This window comes from Meleagris gallopavo, chromosome 10, assembly GCF_905368555.1.
Source record: "Meleagris gallopavo chromosome 10, MGAL_WU_HG_1.1, whole genome shotgun sequence".
NCBI lineage: Eukaryota > Metazoa > Chordata > Aves > Galliformes > Phasianidae > Meleagris > Meleagris gallopavo.
The window spans coordinates 27,967,685-27,987,894 of record NC_139413.1 but is presented as its reverse complement, the minus strand read 5'-3'; the positions used below and the strand labels follow the sequence as shown (position 1 = coordinate 27,987,894).

The 20,210-nt window shown below is 46.7% G+C and overlaps 1 protein-coding gene across 2 annotated transcripts in view; it reads right to left on the bottom strand.

Moving 5' to 3' along the window:
• PDE4B (phosphodiesterase 4B) overlaps positions 1 to 20,210 on the bottom strand; it is a 148,173-nt gene that overhangs the window by 100,537 nt on the left and 27,426 nt on the right. The window contains exon 1 of one of the 2 annotated variants that reach the window (XM_085231098.1): positions 8,115 to 8,365. The exons of the other annotated variant lie outside the window; for it this stretch is intronic. Coding sequence (XP_085087224.1) covers positions 8,115 to 8,350 — 236 coding nt within the window. The 5' untranslated portion in view covers positions 8,351 to 8,365. Of the gene's footprint in view, positions 1 to 8,114; positions 8,366 to 20,210 lie in introns of those variants that run through there. 2 annotated transcript variants of the gene reach the window in all.

Here is a 20,210-nt window from a genome sequence, read left to right as displayed (position 1 = left end):
TTATGCTGCTACTTCTGCTTCTGCGAAAGCTGCACATGAGCAGTCCTTGGTAAGAACAGGAAGACATTCCAGGCTGTGGGGTAAGGAGGTCTCCCAAAAATGTATATGCCCAGATGAGAAAAATGTACTAAATTAAGGTTACGTGAAACTGCAACAACAGATGACAGCACAGACAGAGATATCCAAGTCAAAAGGTTACGTTACCATCTTTGTGCTTTTAGCTTATTCATAGGAAAGCATCAGTACTGTGTACTACATCTGTGATGCTGGGCAGAGAAAGACTCCCAGGACGAGCAGCAGCACTGGGCACTGGACACAGGTGCTTCTGTAAGGCTATGGCAGCCCAAGGCTGCAGCTGAGCTTCTCGACAACACCTGTCTTTATGCTACAAGCAAATACTTCTGCCAGAGTACAGTAAGTATCTCAGAATCAAATGATACTGCTAGGAAAATTCACAGGAACTTGACTTTTTAGGATAAAATTTGGATTTCTGAAGATGAGGAAGGGCTAGAAAGAAACGTATTATGCCATGAATATCATTTATTTTCTCTTACTTCTGCGGTGTTGTATGAATGGCATCAGGATAGGCAGCTACTTGATTTTACTTTCTTAGGCAGGTAGATCACTCCCCCCATCTTGCTTTCTGCAACATTTAAACAGTAATAGTCTGCATATATATTTTCAAGTCTCCAGGAAAGAAGCTCTCAATTCTCTCACAGATGATCTAATAAAGATCGTGAAAGCTGGCACTGAAGTCTGACTAATCTGTCACTCACCTGGCTCCTGCATGGTTCCTGCGTGCTCACAGAAATCTGCATTTCTGAAACGTAGATGGCTGCCTTATGCGCCATTTGGAGGCTGGCAGTGCATTCACCAGGCACCATCACTGGCAGATGAAAGGACCCGCAGGCAATAAACGTGTAGCTCACTAACATCTGGTCCTCACCTGAGAGGAGCAGACAAAACTTCCCCGAGGCCGGAACACGAAGGCAGCATTCGGAGGCGATGGTCAGAGGTGGAAGCATGGGGCAGTGCCCCAAAGCCTTGTCTCGTTCAGCCACACTGGGCTCTGGTCCCAGCAGCTGCTCTCACAGTGCCTAGGCAGGACAGCACGAGCTGCTGCTGACGGACAGCAATTGCAGCACATGCAATGGATGCAGACCCTTCCTGTGGCAGGAGCTCCAGAACGCATTGGATCCCTGCAGATTCAGGTCCTCCAATTATCTTGGTAATAACAAACCCAATAAAATGGAAGAGCTAATTCTGCATTACTGTTATGAAAGAAAACTTTCCCTCCAACCTAATGGAGTTGTCCATCATTATGCAGTCATTACCTGCACATGCACAATGTCAGTGGGGTTCATTAAAGCTGTTTGAAATGAAGGAGCAGCACAGAACGTTTCCAATTCACACCGAGGCCTCTTTACGTGGTTCTTTATGTACTGACAAGGCAAGGAGCAAGCACTTGCTTTCAGACTGTATACTGTGCATTTCAAAACCGTACAGTAAATACTGTGGGACCAGGGTAAAAACTACATGCCAATGTTATAAAAGGAGACTATTCATTAAGCACTTTCTGTTGTAATTGGATGCACTTGGACAACCTGTACCAGTGTAAGAGCCATATCTAAGCTGAGAGAAATACCTCTTGATTCCTGTTTTCCTTCGCTGATAAAATGAGATTAATTTCTCCTTACGTTTCCTTTGGGGAGGCATGCTTTCAGGTGGTGCTACATGCTCACTCTCCATTCCAAGGTCTAGACAGCTGCCCAGGTCAGAAATCAATAGAACAGAATACAAGTTACTGCACAGGCTTTCTTAACAAGACAAACGTGCAATGCAACAGAACGGTAATTATTCAGTACACAAACATTCAGATCTACCTGCTGTACACCTGTACTCAGAATGAGGCTCTTCTTTCCTGAGGGCTGCCCATGTTGCATTGGGTACCAAGTGCACGGTGACTGAGCTGCACGCGGAGCTGCTGAGAGTGCAACAAGAGCTCGTTCACCACAAGAGCACGGATTTATCCCCTAAAAATTGATAACCTGGATCCCATTTAATTCCATTAACTGCCAGGCAGATGTTCTTCTTTCGTGGCATTGCAACCTATTGTGGGGAAAGCTGCAGTTAATTGCTCCATCATGATAAAATGCAGCTTTCTTGTTTAGAAAGAAAAGCAGAAGGGCTCTACACAATGTTCTATTGACCACAGAAAGGTAATTCAGTTGCAGTGAGTGCAGGCATCCTAATTTTACCCATAACAGCTTTCTTTTTCGAGTAAAACGAGTTCTAGATGGTAGCAAAGCAGGCAGCTTCCCAACATAGCAAATCATTGCAGCAACAAAAGAACCACATCCACAGTGCCTGTCCCCTCCTCCTCCCTCAGCGTCCTTCCTCCTCAACCCCTACAGCCCTTCACCATCCTGCTCACTTTGAGTTCTTCCCCACTTTCCCACTGTACTGGAAAGTCAAAACACCAAAGCAATCTGGGTCAGGCCCGATTGATTCCTGCTTAGCACCCTACTGCAGTGATGTGGAAAATGGAGCAGGCAGGAGCACACCGCAGCGTAACACAGCACGAGGACAGCTGTGGCCATCAGGAGGTACGATTTGTTGCCCACAACAAAAACAGGTCATTTTAACAACAAAAAAATAAATGCATCGCTGAACACGTTGCTGTTTCTCCAGTCTTATTCCTGCATTTCCTAATGCCTGATGTGTTCCTCAGCAATGCCTACTCACAGTGCTGAAAGAACAAAAACCTTTAAGATACTTGAACTTGTTCTTTCTTACAGTGCTTCCCAGTGACAGAGCCTTATCTGAAAGCAAAGGCTCCACCTCTGCAGGCATTTCTTGGAAAGTAAGACTACTACCTGGGCAATATTTTACCCAAAACTCTTCAGCTGCTCTGGCATCAGTCCTCTCGTTTCAGCTTTGCATTCTGCTTGTGCCGCTATGCCAGTGCACTACACTGTATTTACTATCAGTTAAGTTATAGCCTTAAATATTTACTATCAGTTACAGGCTGATATTATAGCCTTATGTTGTACAGACTCACAGATGTCAAGCATTGCTGCCCACTGATTTGCAAAGCACTGTGCTTTCTGTCACACCAGACAGCAGCGTGGAAAAGGCAAGCAGTGAATGTGAAGGCATAATGAACATGGATGCAAACACGTTCATGCTGTGCAGAACAGCACGACGCTGGCTAAAAGTCATCACACCCCTTCAGCAGAATTCAGCTTGTTTACTTCTGTATCTCTTTCACGTCCTCCATTAGGAGACTGAGAGCAACTCTAATTTTCACGTTTTAACTTCCCCAATCTCTTCTCCAAATCTATGTTTGCAAATCTGCCCATCACAGCACCAGCAGAGCATTCTCCGTGACACTGCTGTAATTCACCTCTGCCAGGAGCATTTCCCATTTGACTGTTGCAAAAACCTCGTGCTACGATAATTACAGAAGAACCTACAACCTGATCTGTTAAACTACCCCCAAACCTGCCCTGGGTGACAAAGGAACATGTCACTGTTGTGGAATCAGTGTGATGTTCCAGTAAGATCATGTAGGGTAACAGAAGTGAAACACAGAGAAATCATTTCTGAGAGCTAGCTGAGGTTATTCAGAAACAAACAAACAAAAAAAGCTGAAAAAGATAAAAAGCAATGACAAACCAGAGAACGTATGGCTGTGCAGTGAAGCTCACCCACAGTGCACAAACAGTGTGGCAGATATCTGTGTGCTTTATCAGTCATTACTGGAAACCAGCTCCAGCACCAAGCAAGGCTCCAAGGCAATGCAGGCTGCCAGGGCAGTTTAAGGACTACTCAGAGGGTTTGGGTTTGTTGCGTGTGCTCATGCCTGCTGTTCCATGAGCCCTCCTCACTTCCATGTCCTTTGGAGCCTTCCCTGCCACTCCACGGCTGTTGCTCGGGAACTTCTCTTGGGATGCGTGGAAAAACGCATTCTGCAGAAATAAAAAGAAGAGAACCTCCTGTCCTTCCCCATCTTTTTCCCTCCGAGTTTCTTTTTCCTCAGAGTTTCAACAGATAACAGAGCAACTTCACGTGTCCAGTACCACTGAGCAAGAGAATAATCTGCCTATTCCTCTGCCTATTTCTTCAAATGAACAGAGGCTTGAAGCCGTATCAATAGCCAGTGAAAAACAAAACCAGATCTGTTCATGAAGTAAAGACAAGCACGCTATTCAACTCTGGAACTAGGGAAATGCATCCTGCTACGTATACAGCAAAGCTGAAGCACATCCAAAATCATATTGTATGCTGCTTTCAGATGGAAACAGGCTATAGTGAGACCGACCACCTTTGCCTTTGAAACAAAAGACAGTTCCTAATTCAGCCTAGAACAGGACTCGTGCTGAGGCCCCTTTCATTCTCCCCAAAGCAGCTCTGTGAGGGTCCTGAGGACACCAGGAGGAAATGCTTCACCCCGGGGGCAGTGAGACCCCGGCCCTGCTGCCCAGGGAGCCGTGGGCCTCCCACCTCTGGAGGTGCCCAAGGCTGTGGATGGGGCCCTGAGCAGCTGGGCTGTGGGAGCTGGCCCTGCCCGTGGCAGGAGCTGGGACAGGGGGTGCTTTAAGCTCCCTTCCAACCCAAACCAGCCTGGGATTCTGTGAAGAAATGACTGAGGAGATTAATGAGTCTCGTAAACGCTTGTTATCCTCAGCAATTTCAAGTATACAGACCGTCTCCAAAATGGGAATTTTCTGAACTACTGTTGCAGTGTTGGTTGCCACCAGTTCAGGCTTTATTAGTTGGTTCCAGAAGCTCGGTGCTCAGAAAGCAAAACAAAGCATTACGTCTCTTGATAGCCGTGATGTGCCTACAGTACGTCGTGCAGCTCCGAGTAATTAAACAGATCAGTTGTTATTCACCAGGCTTGGAACGAGCTCAAATGCTACCCCTCTGACTGGATTGTGCCATACTATTTAACTTAATAAATTCCACCGCAGAAGATTATTTTGCAATGAAAACAGATCATGTTTTCAAAAAAAATTAAGGCTAGCATATGATTCACATTTTGCAGTATACCTCAGAAAGCAAACGTGTTGGTATTTCAATTGCATTGAAGGATAACCAAAAGAAAAAAAAACAAAGCAAGACTTCCTATTGTGCCATTTCCATCCTACCTTGTGTATTCTCTACTCCATAGCTAACTGCTACCAACAAAGAACTCACCTAAACTCACCACACCGATGAACAGGAGGCAGAAATTAATTTGACAATAAGCACTATGCTCTAAGAAAACACTTCATTAAAATGTTATTTCTCATCAGAACATAGCTGATGACTGTACGTTATTAAACTAAGTGATCTAAATTGTATAAACAGTATAAAATTGAAGATAAATATTTAAAGAAAACTCAATTAAAAGTAGCAGAGAACACTGGAAAAGAGCTTCTGCCTTTTAGAAGCCACTTTGGATCTTGCAGGGCACTGCTGCAAAGAGCCTTGCTTTGGGTGGCACCACGGTGATAATAACAGCTCTGATGGAAGTAAGATGGCAGATGAGAAGAAAACAGGGCTCAGGGCAGGACGCTATGAGACAGGGCATGCTGAGCACAGAGCACATCCCCCTGTCTCCTGGAGATGCCTTCCCCTCTCTGCAGGAAGCACTCCAAGTGGGCTGCCCTGCACGTTCTGCATTCAGAGGGCTGCTGCCATGTAGCAACTCACCTCTGCTGCTGCCTGCTCTTCTCCCCCCAAAAGCCAACAAACGCAACTGGTACCAGGGCTGGCTGCGGAAAGGAGGAAGTGGGATGGGGGTTTCAACATCTTCAGGACAAAAATGCTGGATGGAGGAATGAGACCTGTGGATTCTGACAGAGGAAAAAGAGTGCAGACTTAACACTTTCTGTACTGCTAGGTTCTACGGAGGAGGTATTCAAAGACTGGGCACAGCAGTGGCAGCCATGGAGGACAGCAGGCAGGCAGGGATCGATGGCAGATGGTGAAGGGCACTGAGCTGACATGTTGGTCATGTACTGTCGTGACAACTGGGTCCTGGGGGGAACATTCCGAGCGCAGAAGTGTTTGAATCATGGCCTTGTTTTTTGTTTGCTGCTGAAGTGATTGGATACAGGAGAGGAATGGTGATGACAGATTTCATCAGTATAACCAGGAGAAAAAAGTTGAAATGTGTTTAGTTAGAAAAGGAGGAAAACACCTAGAGAGGACGACGGATTAGAAAGCAAAGGAACAGAGCAATTAAGACAGAAAACTGAAAATAAAGAGCATAGAAGAGTGAACAGGAGATTCATCAAGTAATGAGATTAGCGGCGCGGATAAAGGTGGTGAAACATCATCATTTACCATGCCACTAATCCCATGCAGAAGAAGTTCCTGTTCACCACGCTATGAAAGTTAAAGATTATGTGATTTGCAGAAGGATGGATTAATTCCCTTTTAATCACTGCATGGTTTGCATTACTTCTGAGCCACACGTCCTCGCTCCGCACAAAGGGATCTTACATAAACGGCCTTCCTGCGCAGCACAGGTGATGGATGCTCTGCACTGCACAACAGATTTGCAGCTAATGAGCAGATGCAGCCACCCTGCTGGAAGTACCCTGCTCACAGCACACGTGCAGCACAGCTCTCCAGACAATCTGACAAACATTGCATCACACTTACAGAGTCGATTCCCTCCTGTTTCATAAGATGCTAAAGCAAGCTGACAGTACGCTCGAGTTTGCTGTGCCCCGACTGTGTTCAGCCCGCACACGAACCCAAACGTGTTGGAAACCTTTCCCTGCCAAGGCAACTTTCGTCATTTCTACAGCAGTTTCCTTCTATAAGGTTAAAAGCTGTATGTGCAACTCAGAACCTGATACTAAAAACTCCAACAGACAGAGCACGAGAACCTTCCACCCTTCTGTTAAACAACAAACTCAGAACACTCCCACCTCCACTGATCCAAGAGATTATCAGCTACATCCCCAAGTGTGTGTACATACAGACTCACTGCCTTCCCAGACAGCAGGCAGCCCTCTGGGTGCCCCACTAACTCCCAGCAGCCCAGTTTCTCAGGCCAAGCCAGCAGGCAGGATGGGCAGCACCCCCAGTACCGTGCAGCGAGTGATGGCAGCTGCTGGAGGAACCCATGCGTACAAACCTAAACACTGCTGCCTATACCCAATTAAAAAGGCTGCAGGAAGCTGAGGAACACACAGAGCGCTGCAGAGTGGTCCCAATTGGAAACATTCTGTTTCCAAAAGCAGCAGATACAGCAATGGTATCGGGCTGTTTCAGGTATGCTGAGCACCTGGCCCACACGGATCTCAGGGGACAGCCCAACCCTCCCTCCTCTGCTTCTCCCTGCAGAACAGGAAGGCCATTAACACGGCTGTATGGGCACGCTTTGAAAATGCCTGTAAATGAAAGTTTTTGGTGCAAGTCCCACAGCTACCCAGTGCATATTTACAGACAGGTGGCGAATTAAAAAGGTGGACTATCCAAGGTCCACCATCTAGAAAACAAACCAACGCGACTGTCAGTGTTTCCCAGAGCTGTGCATTGGATCTCTGTTTACAGCGTGGTTCAGCCTGCACAACTGACGGCCAGAGGCAGCTCACCATGAATTGCAGTGGCATGCTGGGGGTTAGCAACTGGAAGGAAAAGACAGCTCTTAGCCAGAATTTCTGTGAAAAATGGCTGAAAGAAGGGATATCTGAGGCTGGTAACAATGGCCAGAAGGCACTCGGCATCGAGTTAAAGCCCTTTTCAGGATTTAGCCCCAGGAGGACCCTTCCCAGCCTGCTCTGTGTTGCGCTGTCATTTACGGGTGCAAAGGCAGAGCGTGTCTTGGGGGATCCAAAATCCATCCCCAGCGGCAGCAGCAACGCCCGGGAAAGTTCGTGGCTGCCTCTTTGTTTGGCGATCAGCCGCCTCGCAGGGGAATAATGGGCTGGATGTGTGCTGGGGATCAGCAGCTGAATGCCAATCGCAGAGGCACTGCCATATACACGTTTGGGCTGCCTTCTGCTCTATTCATCCAACTCTTGCTGTGAATGAATCCCAATGCATTTTTCAGCCCAAAACACAGCTACCTTTGTGGCTTTGTCACCCCCCCGGCGCCGAGCAGAGCTTACCACGTATGTGCCACCGTGAAGCGCCGGCGCTGGCGGATGCTTTTGTTCACGAGCAACTTTCTGAAAAAGCACGGAGAGTTCCTTGGAGAACTGCGGGGAGAGATTTTTGGAGACGTAGGTCTGTTCCCAGGCAGCTTGGGAAGCTCGAGTTCTAAATGCATCTGTTCTTTGAAAGTCCTGATGTAAATCTCTGACTCTGGAGTAGCAAGTTCCCTGGAAGAATCTTTTGCCGTCATAGTTCAGACGTTATGCGAGCTCTCACCATTCAGAAAGCAGAACAAAAACGCATCACACAGGCATCGCCGCAGATTCAAAACGTTGATAAATCGGCAGAGCTTATCCAGCTCGTTCACCAGGCTGCCTTCCAAACGCAAAGGCTGCCTGGAGCAACAGCAGCAGAAAGGGGAGGACGGCAAGCCAGCGCTGTCAGAAAAGCCTTTATCAGCCCGGCGCTCCCCCTGAAAATGCGCCAGCGTGTTTGTGTGTCAGCAGCCTCCTTGCAGACGGGGCCGGCCGCGAGCTGCACGCCGACACTCGCTGCATTCATTCAGCCGCGCGCCCGCTCATGAAAAATTCATCAGGACCCTCTGCTGATCAACCCCTTCCACAGAACGCCTGGGCTCCGCACACCTGCGCAGCAGAGCAGTGCTGCACCTTGGGGTGGGTGCGGAGCAAATCAAGGGGGTCCCGCGTCTGTCGCGAACCAGGTAACGCCATTCATTCAGACCCAGGATGCCGAACAAAAAGGTCTCCATTCAGATTTAGTTTTAGCCATTACCGCAGTAGCTCCACCCATGGCGCGTTATTGGCTCGATATTATTTTGACAAGTGGCTTCTGCTCAGCTCCATCCTGCACTGTGTGCGGGTCAGATTCCCATGCAATGCTGAAGCCCAAGCTGGGGGCTGCGCCACTGCTGTCGGGTACAGCCAGAGGGACCCTGAGCTGCGGCTCCAGCGCTGACACTGAGAGATGCACACAGCAAGAAAAGGTCTAAAACAGGGCAAAGGGGGGCTGGGGGGAGAAAGAAGGAGAAGCAACAAATACCATTCTGCAAGAACAAAGGCCGTCAGAATGCAGCAGCACGGATGTAGCTGCACAGATGCAGCTGAGAGCGGCGCTGTGCGTCGGCATCCCGTGTATGGCCGAGGGGCAGCTCAGCACCAACAGCCCCCCCGCCTGCAGTGTGCGGTGAGCAGGGGCTGCCTGGACAGAGCACGTTCGTTCCAAAACATTTAAGCCATGTGGGGATTTAGAAACAACAACAAAATCTGTTCTGGATATAAACAGCACAAAACCAACTTTTGTGCTTGTAAGGCAAATAAAAAAACAACAAGCATAAGGTGCAAGGCAGTTAAAGATGAGATGCTGACAGAGAGAGAGTGGCAGAGCATCTTTTCAACTGGTCAGAACCAGGAGAGCCTTAAATGTAAATACAGTGATTCTTTGTAAAGGAGGAGAAAGGAAAGAGAACCCCAGGCAGAAGGTGATGGCAGTGCTCCGATGTGTGTGCAGAGGCTGACTGCACAGTGTGCCATCAGTTACACAGCTGATCACCTGCAGTTCCAGGGTTCTCTTCAGTCATATCCAAAACACTCTGCAAAAACACCTGCATGCCTTCCTCAGCATCAAGCAAAAGGCTCTCTATAGGGCTTCCCTATAAGAGACCACGTACCAGACACCGTGCCCACTAAGCTACTCACCATTCACAGTCGCTAGAAAAAAGAAGTAGAAAAATCTCCCTGAGCATAACCTAAGGACACTGCAAATTGCAGTGTTATCTGATGCTTAGAGGTTTACAGTTTACACAGTAGCTGAACAGGAACATTTAATGCTTCAGGAGCTATGACGTGTTAGACTGTGATATGTTGTGCTTCATCTCCACTGTACTGACAGCCAGGGAAAGACAAAGGGAAGCCTGAAAGCAATCTGGATGAGAAATAAAAGTCATGCAAATGCTTAGAATCTGGAATTCCAGACAAGAAAAAAAAGGATTTTCTAACTCACTGGGAACCAAAATGAGAGATTTTGAAATGAGAATATATCCTATATTAGAGAGGCAGTATTTCTATGCCTTTTCATTAAGCTGCTGAAATAGCAAGGAGAAAAAAGGGGAATCCATCCTTTAGAAGCGCTCTGCAATAGAGCATGCTGCACCACAGCACGCTCCTCACACTGAGTTTGTACTTCCCTACCTGAACCCAGAGCTCCTTCACAAGCAGTGTCCATTTAGGAAGTGCTTCTCATTATCTGGACACCATCAATTAGTAATGAGGTACCAACCCTACAGAGAACATTGCAGTACAGTGTGCCAAGGCTGCTGACGGAGTGAAGGAAAACAAGAAAGACCAAGCTAGCAAGGTGGGAAAAGGAGAGCACGAGCAGAGGTAACCCCTTATACATGCATAAAAGATGAAAAAGCCAAGTGCCACTCACTGCTTTGGCCAGCCACAACGCAGGGCTCGGCCATGCTGAGGTCTAGGACACATAACCAAGAGCGTTCTGAAAGCTCACCACGGGCACAGCACATGCCTTCTGCTGGGGATCTGGCAGGGCTCGGCAGCACTGGGACCTGCTGGTTAGCTGAGCTCACTGTGCGGGCTGCCATCCTTCACGCTGGCACACACTGCACACAGCCAGCGTCTGTGCTGTCACTGCCAACATCAGTATGGGAATCCCATCGAGACAGGCTGCTTGCCTTCAGGATAAACCAAGACGAGGTGAGAACATCTCAAGAGACCTGAAGTAACTGGCACATATAAGAATAAAGTTGGCAGTAGTTCTGAAAAATGACTGTTCTTGCTGAGGTTACAGTCAGCAACAGGGAACGAGGGCAGACAGAACAGCCAGGTACAAAGCTCAGCCCCTGCAGGTCCCCCCCATACAAGCAAAAATGGCCACCAGGCATCTTGCTGTTGCCTGAATTCATGCAGTGTGACACAGGAGGACATAACACAAAGATCTGCCTGCCCTTAGAGACCACTGTGTGCGCTGAGATAGGTAGTCCATGAGCAACTAGGAATTTCTGATTGGAAAAGCGACTGGTCGTGCAAAGGAAGAGTGATGGAGGCAGAAAAGATGATTAAAAAAGGGCTCAGCAGTGGTGAAAGGAAAAAGAAAGAGCTTGGAAGGGGAAATTAAGGAATTTTCCAAAGTTTATTTGGGTGCTTTTTCATACAAGCTTCCTAGAATGGTAGAAGAGTTTAATATTTTTTAATAGAATAACTGATATAGGTGGAAAACAATATTGTCAAGCACACAACTCCTCATCACAGGCTGGTCTTCACCCTGCTGAGAGCACGCACAATTGCTAAGCAACAAGAAAATATACATTTTCTTTACGCTAGCACTGTTCTTTACCTGTTTCTATGTCAGAGTTGCCAAGATAAAATAAAACACCAGGGAAGAAGTGACTGTGAGATGTCCTGCATGCTTCAGGGGGAAGGGAAGAGCTGACTTTTAGTTAGGTGACTTTTCACAGCGTTTGCAGTCAGTAGCAATGGGATAATTCTCCTGTGAGGCACACTCTGTGGAAGCCCATTTAGATAGCAGTAGCTGGGAAGCTCCTCTCTCACCCAGGTCATCGTTGCATCCCTGCATATCACCAAAGCATCCCAAAAGGATAATGCCAACGTTATTGCCAATAGAGCCACTCTAAAAATACAAATTAGACAAGGTATTTCAAGAGACTCTGAAAGCGGGGTGATGGCAGGGTGACAGCACAGCCCTCAGCCCCTCACCCATATCAGAGCTGTAGGATTTCTGCCCAAAGCGCAGGGCAGAGATGGGCTGGAGGAGGGTTGGAGGTGCAGTGCTTAAGAGCAGCTCCAGAGGCTCAGAGAGGTGAACGTAGTCCTAAGGAGGAGGAGGATGAGACCGACACAAGGGGAGGTGATAAAGCGCGCCTTCTGTACCTCCCTTCACCACAACCAAGACGCACGCTGTGTCTATTCCACTACTGACTGCATCAGGGGCAGATGTTACATTGCTTAATTCTACCATCCTAACCCACGCTAGTTCACTCTACCCCTCCTAATCCAGATTTCGCTGTTAGCTCCATTCAGAGAAGCAGCAAAGCTGATGAGGTGCTCTACTTAAACATATACCTATGATTGACATTTTTATACCATCACACCAAAATCTGATGCTTTAAAATAGTCATTTAGCCTGAATAAAAAGAATTCACCATCCTAATTTGAGATGCTCTCCATCAGCTACAACTTCCTACAACAAGGAAGAGGAGAGCCCCAACACAGCACAGCAACCACGCTTCCAAAGAAAGCAGAGCAAACCCAGTCCTTAATAACAGTATAAATGTCACAACAAAAGCATCATCTGGAAGCTGCATGCAATAAACTGCTCCAACCCTCCCTTAATAATGTCCTTAATAGAAGCCCAGCACAGGAACCCATCCTTTGGGCCCACAAGTGGGAGGTTTTATGGTTTGGGTTTTGTTTTCTTTTCCTTTCATCTTTTTAAGTACAAAGCTCATACTCACTCCTTGCCTTCACTCAGTCGCAACGTTTGCTGGCTCACAAGCTCAGCTTCTAAAAGATGGTCTCTCAATAGCTCCGTGACAGAAAACTTTAAATGACATGTTTGAGGATTTTTCTTGTATTTTCCTGAATGTTTCCAAAATTGAAATGCTGAACGAGAGGCAGAAATACATCACTAATTACTGGTTTGCAAGACAAGTTCCCCACGTTGAAGGGGCAAAAATAATAATTACAATTCACTGCAATTTATATTACCATTGGAAGATCAGTTTTTGCTATATTCAATAGTTTAATATCATACACTCTGTACCTCCATTCCCACAGATTTAGGGGCCTTTGAATTCTTCTGAGGGGCTGACACCAGTAATTCTTGCACAGACCTTGGAAGTGACGTTTTGGAGCGCTATAAATGGCCACAGAAGACAGAACCACAGCACCTAGCAACACTTACGTTTGCAGAGCAAGAGCTGAGCCAACTGCAAAAGAAAGAAGCAACTAGAAAAGTCTGTCCTTATTTTAGAGAGTCTGGACAGCAGCACAAAGAAATTACGCACGTCTAGGCGCTTCCCAAGGGCTGAGCAGGACCTGCTCTACTCTGAAGGCCTCCTGAGCTCTTCCCAATTAATTAGCATCCAGTTGCATTAGAGCAGATCAGTCCTCATTTAGCGAGCAGCTCATGTGTCGGTTTTTGCTTTAGCACCCAAGTACTGCAGTTTTGACATACGATTTTGTAAGTTTTTAAGTCTTTACAACACCTCGTACCTCCAGCAAGATGAGGAAGGTCCAGGATCCATTTCAGGTGGGTCACAGGTAAACCAACTCTGCCTCTACGAACGACACCTGGGAGCCCTCGGCAGCACGTCTGCGCACACAGAACTGCTCTCTAGATCACCTGAGCAGCACCTGCTGCGTTCAGAAGGTGGATGGACACACCAGCAGAGCAGTCAGCCCCATGCCTTGCACCCTGCCACTCAGTCCATACCGCACTGGGCACATTTTTTGCCACAGGAAGCCACGAAACACGAAGACTGAGACAACATGGATCCGAATTCCCTGAACTTTTCCATAATTAAACAGAAAGTACAGCTTCTTATGGCACTACCACGCTATTTTTTCTTATAAGTCTTTTTGTTGTTACCTCCCAGGAGCTACATATGAGGAGATACATTTACGAATTATAAACCCCTGGGGAATGATGTAAGATATGGCATTCATAACAGTAACTTCCTTAGCAACTTTGCGCTTGATTTAGAATATATCTCAGAGAACTTTTAACTGCCTTCTATATTATCCCTAGTGAGTAATCACATATGTCAGAACAATAATTCAGATTATTTTCTGATTTCAGAGCTACAGATTAATGTTTCACAAGTGAATTGAGCACGTAAGCTTATTCTTCAAAGGCAGAAACCTCTGTGGTGACTGGAGAGCAAAAGAAGCCAGGGCAAAGAAAAATTACAGTTCAGTTTTCTTGCCTACCTCTGCTCTGACACAGGCAATGGGAATGGGCCAACACTGCATGCTTAGCTCTGGACAAACCCCCTCCTCCTTTCAGATAAAGGATTTAAGTCATTCCCACGAGCAAACAATTCTCCGTTACCAACCTCACCTGCAACAGCTGAACAGGACCCAAAAACAGGACTGTTAATCTGAAACTGCTCTATTCTGGTACTTTACTCTTAACGCTTTCAGGATCTTCAGTCTGCTGTAGTTGACTGAGAAAACAGTGTCCCAGCTTGTACCCAAATGATTTGGAGTTACCACATCGAGTTTCAGGCCGTGTACAGCTACTGTCTCTCAAATTAAACAGCGTAAGGTTTACAGCACACATTTGTTTTTAACTGCTGTTCCCCTAAGAAAATGCAGAGAGGTAAAGCTCACCACACTTACTGTTCAGCTGCAAGGCTGTAAGCTCCGGCTTGGCCAAGAGCCTTCAGTTTTGGCGCCTGGATACCGAACAAAATGCACTGTGCACAGTCAGGATTCACACACTGCTTCATACATTACAGCTCAATTAGAGGAACAAATTCACAGCCCAAAACCTACAAACCAGGGGCTAAAAGAAAGAAGTGGACAGACTCTAGCAGGGTCTATTGTCATAGGACAAGAGGAAACGTTTTCAAACTAAAAGAGGGGAGATTTATATTGGTTATAAGGAAGAAGTTCTTTACGCTAATGGTGGTGAGGCAGTGGCACAGAGCTCCCAGAGAGGCAGTGATGCCCCATCCCTGCAGACACCCAAGGTCAGGGATGGAGCTCTGAGCACCTGGTGGAGCTGTGGGTGTCCCTGCTCACTGCAGGGAGTGGGACCAGATGGCTTTTGAGGGTCTCTTCCAGCTCAAACGATTCTATGGTGCTATGACTGCACCACAGCCTCTGGCACTGACAGGCAGTGGCAGGCAGGTGACATGAGCCCCCAAGGGCTGGCTGCATGGCTCACCTCTCATCACCACCTGGCACCAAGCACAGCGACTGATGACAAGCAAATCCAAAGCTGAAGGACTAGCACCAACAGAACAAACAGGTTTCTTATGTCTTGACAACAGAAGCAGTTGTATTTCAAGGGAGTCTTACCAGTCAGAAGAACCATTCATAACAGACCAGAGATAATAGAGGGTTGCTAATGAACTGATCTCGTAGCTAGGTTACAAGTATTCAGAAATGTGATTTGTAAGCGGACTTGGTTGAGTTTGGCTGGGGAACAACACACAGTGCATGGAATCCTACTCTCCCAGCCATGCAGCATGCAGGAGCAGAGCTCCAAGAGCAGCCAGGCTGCTAAACAGACACAGCATGACATGGGGAAATGCATCCTTATGTGCATCCCAGCACAACCCAAATATTCTCATTCTTTCCATTCCTTAATTTCTCATCCAACGCAACACTGGACTCCTTCTACTGAAAGGAGCTCACAACTTAGTCCTCTGCCTCTTGATGTGCATGCAAGGCCCAGGAGGGCACAGTGGCACTGGCAGGCCTGGGTGCTGGCAGCGGGATGCACACATTCTGTCACACCATGCTCCAGAGCTCAGGCAGCACTGAAGCAGCACACGGGCACGTGCCACAGCCAGTGCAGGTCCCACGCTGCAGGGCACAGCTCTGCTTTATTCTACACACCTTCACATCGACGCTTCACCCACCCGAGTGATGATGTGCCACGCCAGCACGGCTCTGCTGAGCGCCAGCGATCTGCTGCACACAGGAGGGTGGCTCTCCAGGGAACAAAGCGAGCAGGTTTTGATCTCTCCTTTCAGATGAAGTCATCATTAGTCAGAAGTTCAAAGATAAAAGAAAGTTGTGTCAAATTCTTGTCTGATTCAGCTTTTCTATCAGCTGTACTTCCATAATCTCCATTTATTTTATATTCTTGGGGAGGATGAAGTTTGAACATAATATTTCAGAAGCTTCATTGTCTTTTGCTAATTAATGGTGACTCATTTCTTTCCATTCTAGATACATTACATGCTGTCTTACTTCATTCTGGATAGAGGTGTATAATTAAAACTGAATCATTAAGGGCCTTTTCTGTGTGCCTCCAGCTACCTCTGCTGAGAGTGAGTTCCTCCAGGCAAAGCCTGCAGCGCAGCCTTCGGCATCAGCTGCAAAGAACCAGCGGGCTCCACGTGCAAGTCAAAACAAAAGGGGATGTTATAAGCAGAGGAAAAGCCAACAAATCTAGTAAATGCAAACTAAGGAAAACGTAGTATTGCAAAAACAAATTGTGCGCAAAAAGAAACATTGTAAGAAATGTCAACAGGAAAAGGTAAGTTTTTTAATTTCTTAAGATTAACCCAACGTTATGTTTCTTCTTAAAATTGCTCCATACCACCTATCTGAAGCACAAGTTGTATTTATCGTATTCAGGATTTCTGGAAAACATCAAAACACAAAAATCTATCCAAGAACTGCAGAAAACTACAGCACCAGGCAGCATCTACATACAGGCAGCTGAGACACTTACCTGTATGCATTTAGCTGAGAAAACAACTCACTGATAACCAGGTGACAAATGACCTGTGCAGCACGAGGCGTGCAGTCGCACTGACCTACTGCTGGAGCGAGGCAACAGAGCAGGGCAGGGGAACAGCAAGGACAGCAGAACCAAAGGCTTTTCTCCTTCCCACACGAGACATATCCCCTGCCCACCAAACCCGAGCAGATGGAAACCACAGTGAACTTTTTCAGGAGATACCTGTGAAGTACAGCAGACACTGTAAGAAGTACATCACAACAGAACGTTGCAGCTTTTCCAGATCCTGTCTGGAGGGGCTCCTGGCTCCCCAGGCCATGAAATCCAGAGCTTAACACCAGGACTGAGCAATGCTTAAATACAGCAGATAAGATTTCAAAGGAAGCTCACTGAAGAGCAAGCAAACAAAGTCACTCAACAGTTGAAATCCTTTAAGATTGTTCCTAGTCAACACTCATCTTTCTCAGTGTGAAGAAACTCAGGTCAATCATACTAATTCTGTTTTATGAAACTACACTACCATATGCATTGTCCAGAAACAGCACAATGTAATTAAAAATTGTTTATCCCATGGAATACATAGAATGCTGTGAGGAACAGAGCTGACCTCCTTTTCCAGATGCATGCATGCCCTATGGAAATGCAGCACAGGCTTCTGAGACACAGCAAGCACGTTCAGTGGGAGCAATTGATCCTGGTTTAGCACAAGAGAACAGGATGTGATTTACACAAGTCATTTACTTTTTGGAGCAGATGACCTTCAGAGATCCCTTTCAACCTCAACCATCCTGCGATTTAAATATTTTTAAATATAGACAAAAATCAGAAGCGTGCTTATAAGGTGCTTCTTTTCCTCTCTAGGTTTATATTTTCCCATCATACGGAAAGGCAGCTCACTTCTTTTTTCTTCTATTTTTGGGTTGCAGCATATTTCTTCAGTTCTTATCTTGCTGTACTTGAAATAATGTAAGAAATGAGACTTCAACCTACTGCACAGGGTAAGCAAATCTCCATACCCTTTCCCGTCCTAACACCCCATACCTACCCTTGGCCAGTTACCACCAGCACAACAACTTCACAGGGGCCAAACCCAGCTGAACTCAGCATCTCTGCAGCCTTGGACTCAGTTGCCCAGAATCCCACTGAATTTTGTTGTTTTGCACTTAACTTTGCACCACATCTGCTGCACATTGTCACCACCTGGAGAAGAAGCTCGAGTACTGCAGGCACCCAATCCAATTTCCTTCTAGATTTTGATCATTTCCTGCATCGCAAAACCACTTCAGAAGAAACCAAGCCCTAGAATTGGCCACCGGTGAATGACTAACAGTAACACAAGCTCACAAACCACTACAGTTAATCGGTTAATTATGAATGCTGTGAATAATAATAATAATCTTTAAAAGAAAAGACTCCAATAGCAACCAGTTCTGTCAGAGACAACTTCCTTCAAATCTCAGAGTTCTCGTTTGGCTCTGACAGACGAGCGAGGCATAATTAACACCATACGTATCAGAAAGGCAATGAAGCTGATGTGGGGTGTGGCTGAGGGAGCTGGGACTGCTCAGTCTGGCGCAGAGGAGGCTCAGGGGAGACCCATAACTCCTCAAGGGAGGCTGCGGTGAGGTGGGGGTCACCCTTGGCTCCCACGTAACTGGTGATAGGATGAGAGGTGATGGCCTCACGTTGTGCCAGAGGAGGGGCAGGTTGGCTGTTAGGAAAAATGTCTTCTCTGAAAGAGTGGTCAGGGACTGGAATGGGCTGACCTGGGAGTCACCAGCACTGGAAGTGTGGAAGGGAGGTGTGGATGTGGCACTGAGGGACGTGGTTCAGTGGGAAATACTGGTGGTAGGTGGGTGGTTGGGCTGGGTAACCTTGGGGACCTTTTCCAACCTTGGGGATTCTATGATTTAATAGACGCTCTGACCTACAAAGGTGTGCTCCTTATTACATTTAGCACAGACACTTCTCACAGAATTCCTAAAGCTGCCTCAATCTCCTCATGCTTTGGGACGGACCACACAACAGCTTTGCCACAAACACTGCAGGTGCCCTCAAGGGCCTGGGATGGACCCCAGCCCTAAGGAAAGGCCTCAGGCTGCTTTGGATGCTCTGCACAGCTCCCAGCCCACTGCTCACACCCTGGTTCCTCCCATACACCCGGACTGATTATCACAAACACCACGCAGGGCTGCTGAAGACATCATAACAACCCTTATGAAAATACAGGGGTGTGTGTACAAAGCTGCTGTAAGGCTTCTGCATTCAGACTGCCACTGCAGACCTGTATCCTGTACACTCCTTCCCCTGTATGATTTACAAAAGCTGTTCTGTACGTGTGCTGCTGTGCCATTTCCACACAAAATGGTATTACACCACAGCTAGCTTGCTGTTATTGCTTTGGTTCCAGTCCGCTCATTTTTTTGCTAGTTACAGCAGCACTGGCCTCAAGAAAACACAGTTCTCACAAAATAAAAAAAGAGCAAAAACACCCCGAGGAGCAGCTTTATTTTTAGGTTCCCATGTATCTTCAGTGGCAGCGTTATGTAAGTCAGCCCAGTTTACACAGCTTACCTCTGTAGTACCACTGGCAGGCAGAAGCAAGGCAATTCCTGAAAAAACATGGCAGGAAAACACTTGAAAAGCAATCAGCCATACCTTACCCTCTGCTGCTTCCAAATAACACATTCTGTACTTGAACCCTGTTATTCCTTTCTTCCAATCAGGCTGTGCTTCCTCCATCAGCACACTCTCAGCCTACTGCTGTGGCACAGCACTGATGCTGCAGATGAATTCTGTAAGCTCAAACCAAACCAAATTTCCCCTAACCTCTATTTTTGAAAGGAAGCAAAGTACTAAAGTTGCTGTAACACAATCTGGCTATGTTCTCCTTTGCTACATCAGATTTTGCAGAACTTGGTAACATACAGCACTGTGCACCTGAGCTCTATGATCTTATCAGAATTAATCCCACCTGGTTTCCTGGCATCATACAGTGGTCCACAGGCAGCACAACTACTTAGGTTCTAAGCTTACTCCAGCAAGTGCTGATGGAAAGCAGCTGAGATCTTTTGGGTATATAGGGGTAGGGGTGTTGGTTTGAGTTCTTTGTTTGGAATTGATTTTGTGCTTTTTTCCTTCTTAGCCAACCATTTGTCTTCACAGCTTTGGGTGCCAACAGAACTCCGTGGTGGAATTATTTCCTTCAGAGGCATCCCATTACCCTCCCTAAGGTTAATGCATACAGATGAATACCCCAGCAGTTAGCAGAAAGCACAGATGGGGCCTCTCCAGAATTGCTCTGGGAAGACAGATACGTTATTATATGTAAAATCCCTCCCAGGATTTCAGTATGAAATCTCATCTGATGACAGAGACATTTGTCATCTGTCATTCTGATCAGTGCAGAGCCCAAAGAGCAAAATGCTTTGGAGCAACAGAGGTAAGAAAGTGTTTGAAGAAACCACCAGAAGAGCAACAGCATTCCAGCACAAGCACACGATAACGAGCGTGCAGCAGAGATTTCTGTACTAGAAAGATACAGAGAAACTGGTAGAAAATGGCTCAGCAGAATGCATGCCCCACAGAGGCACACAGTAAACGTTTTCCCAAGGATGTGATGGAGTTTGCAG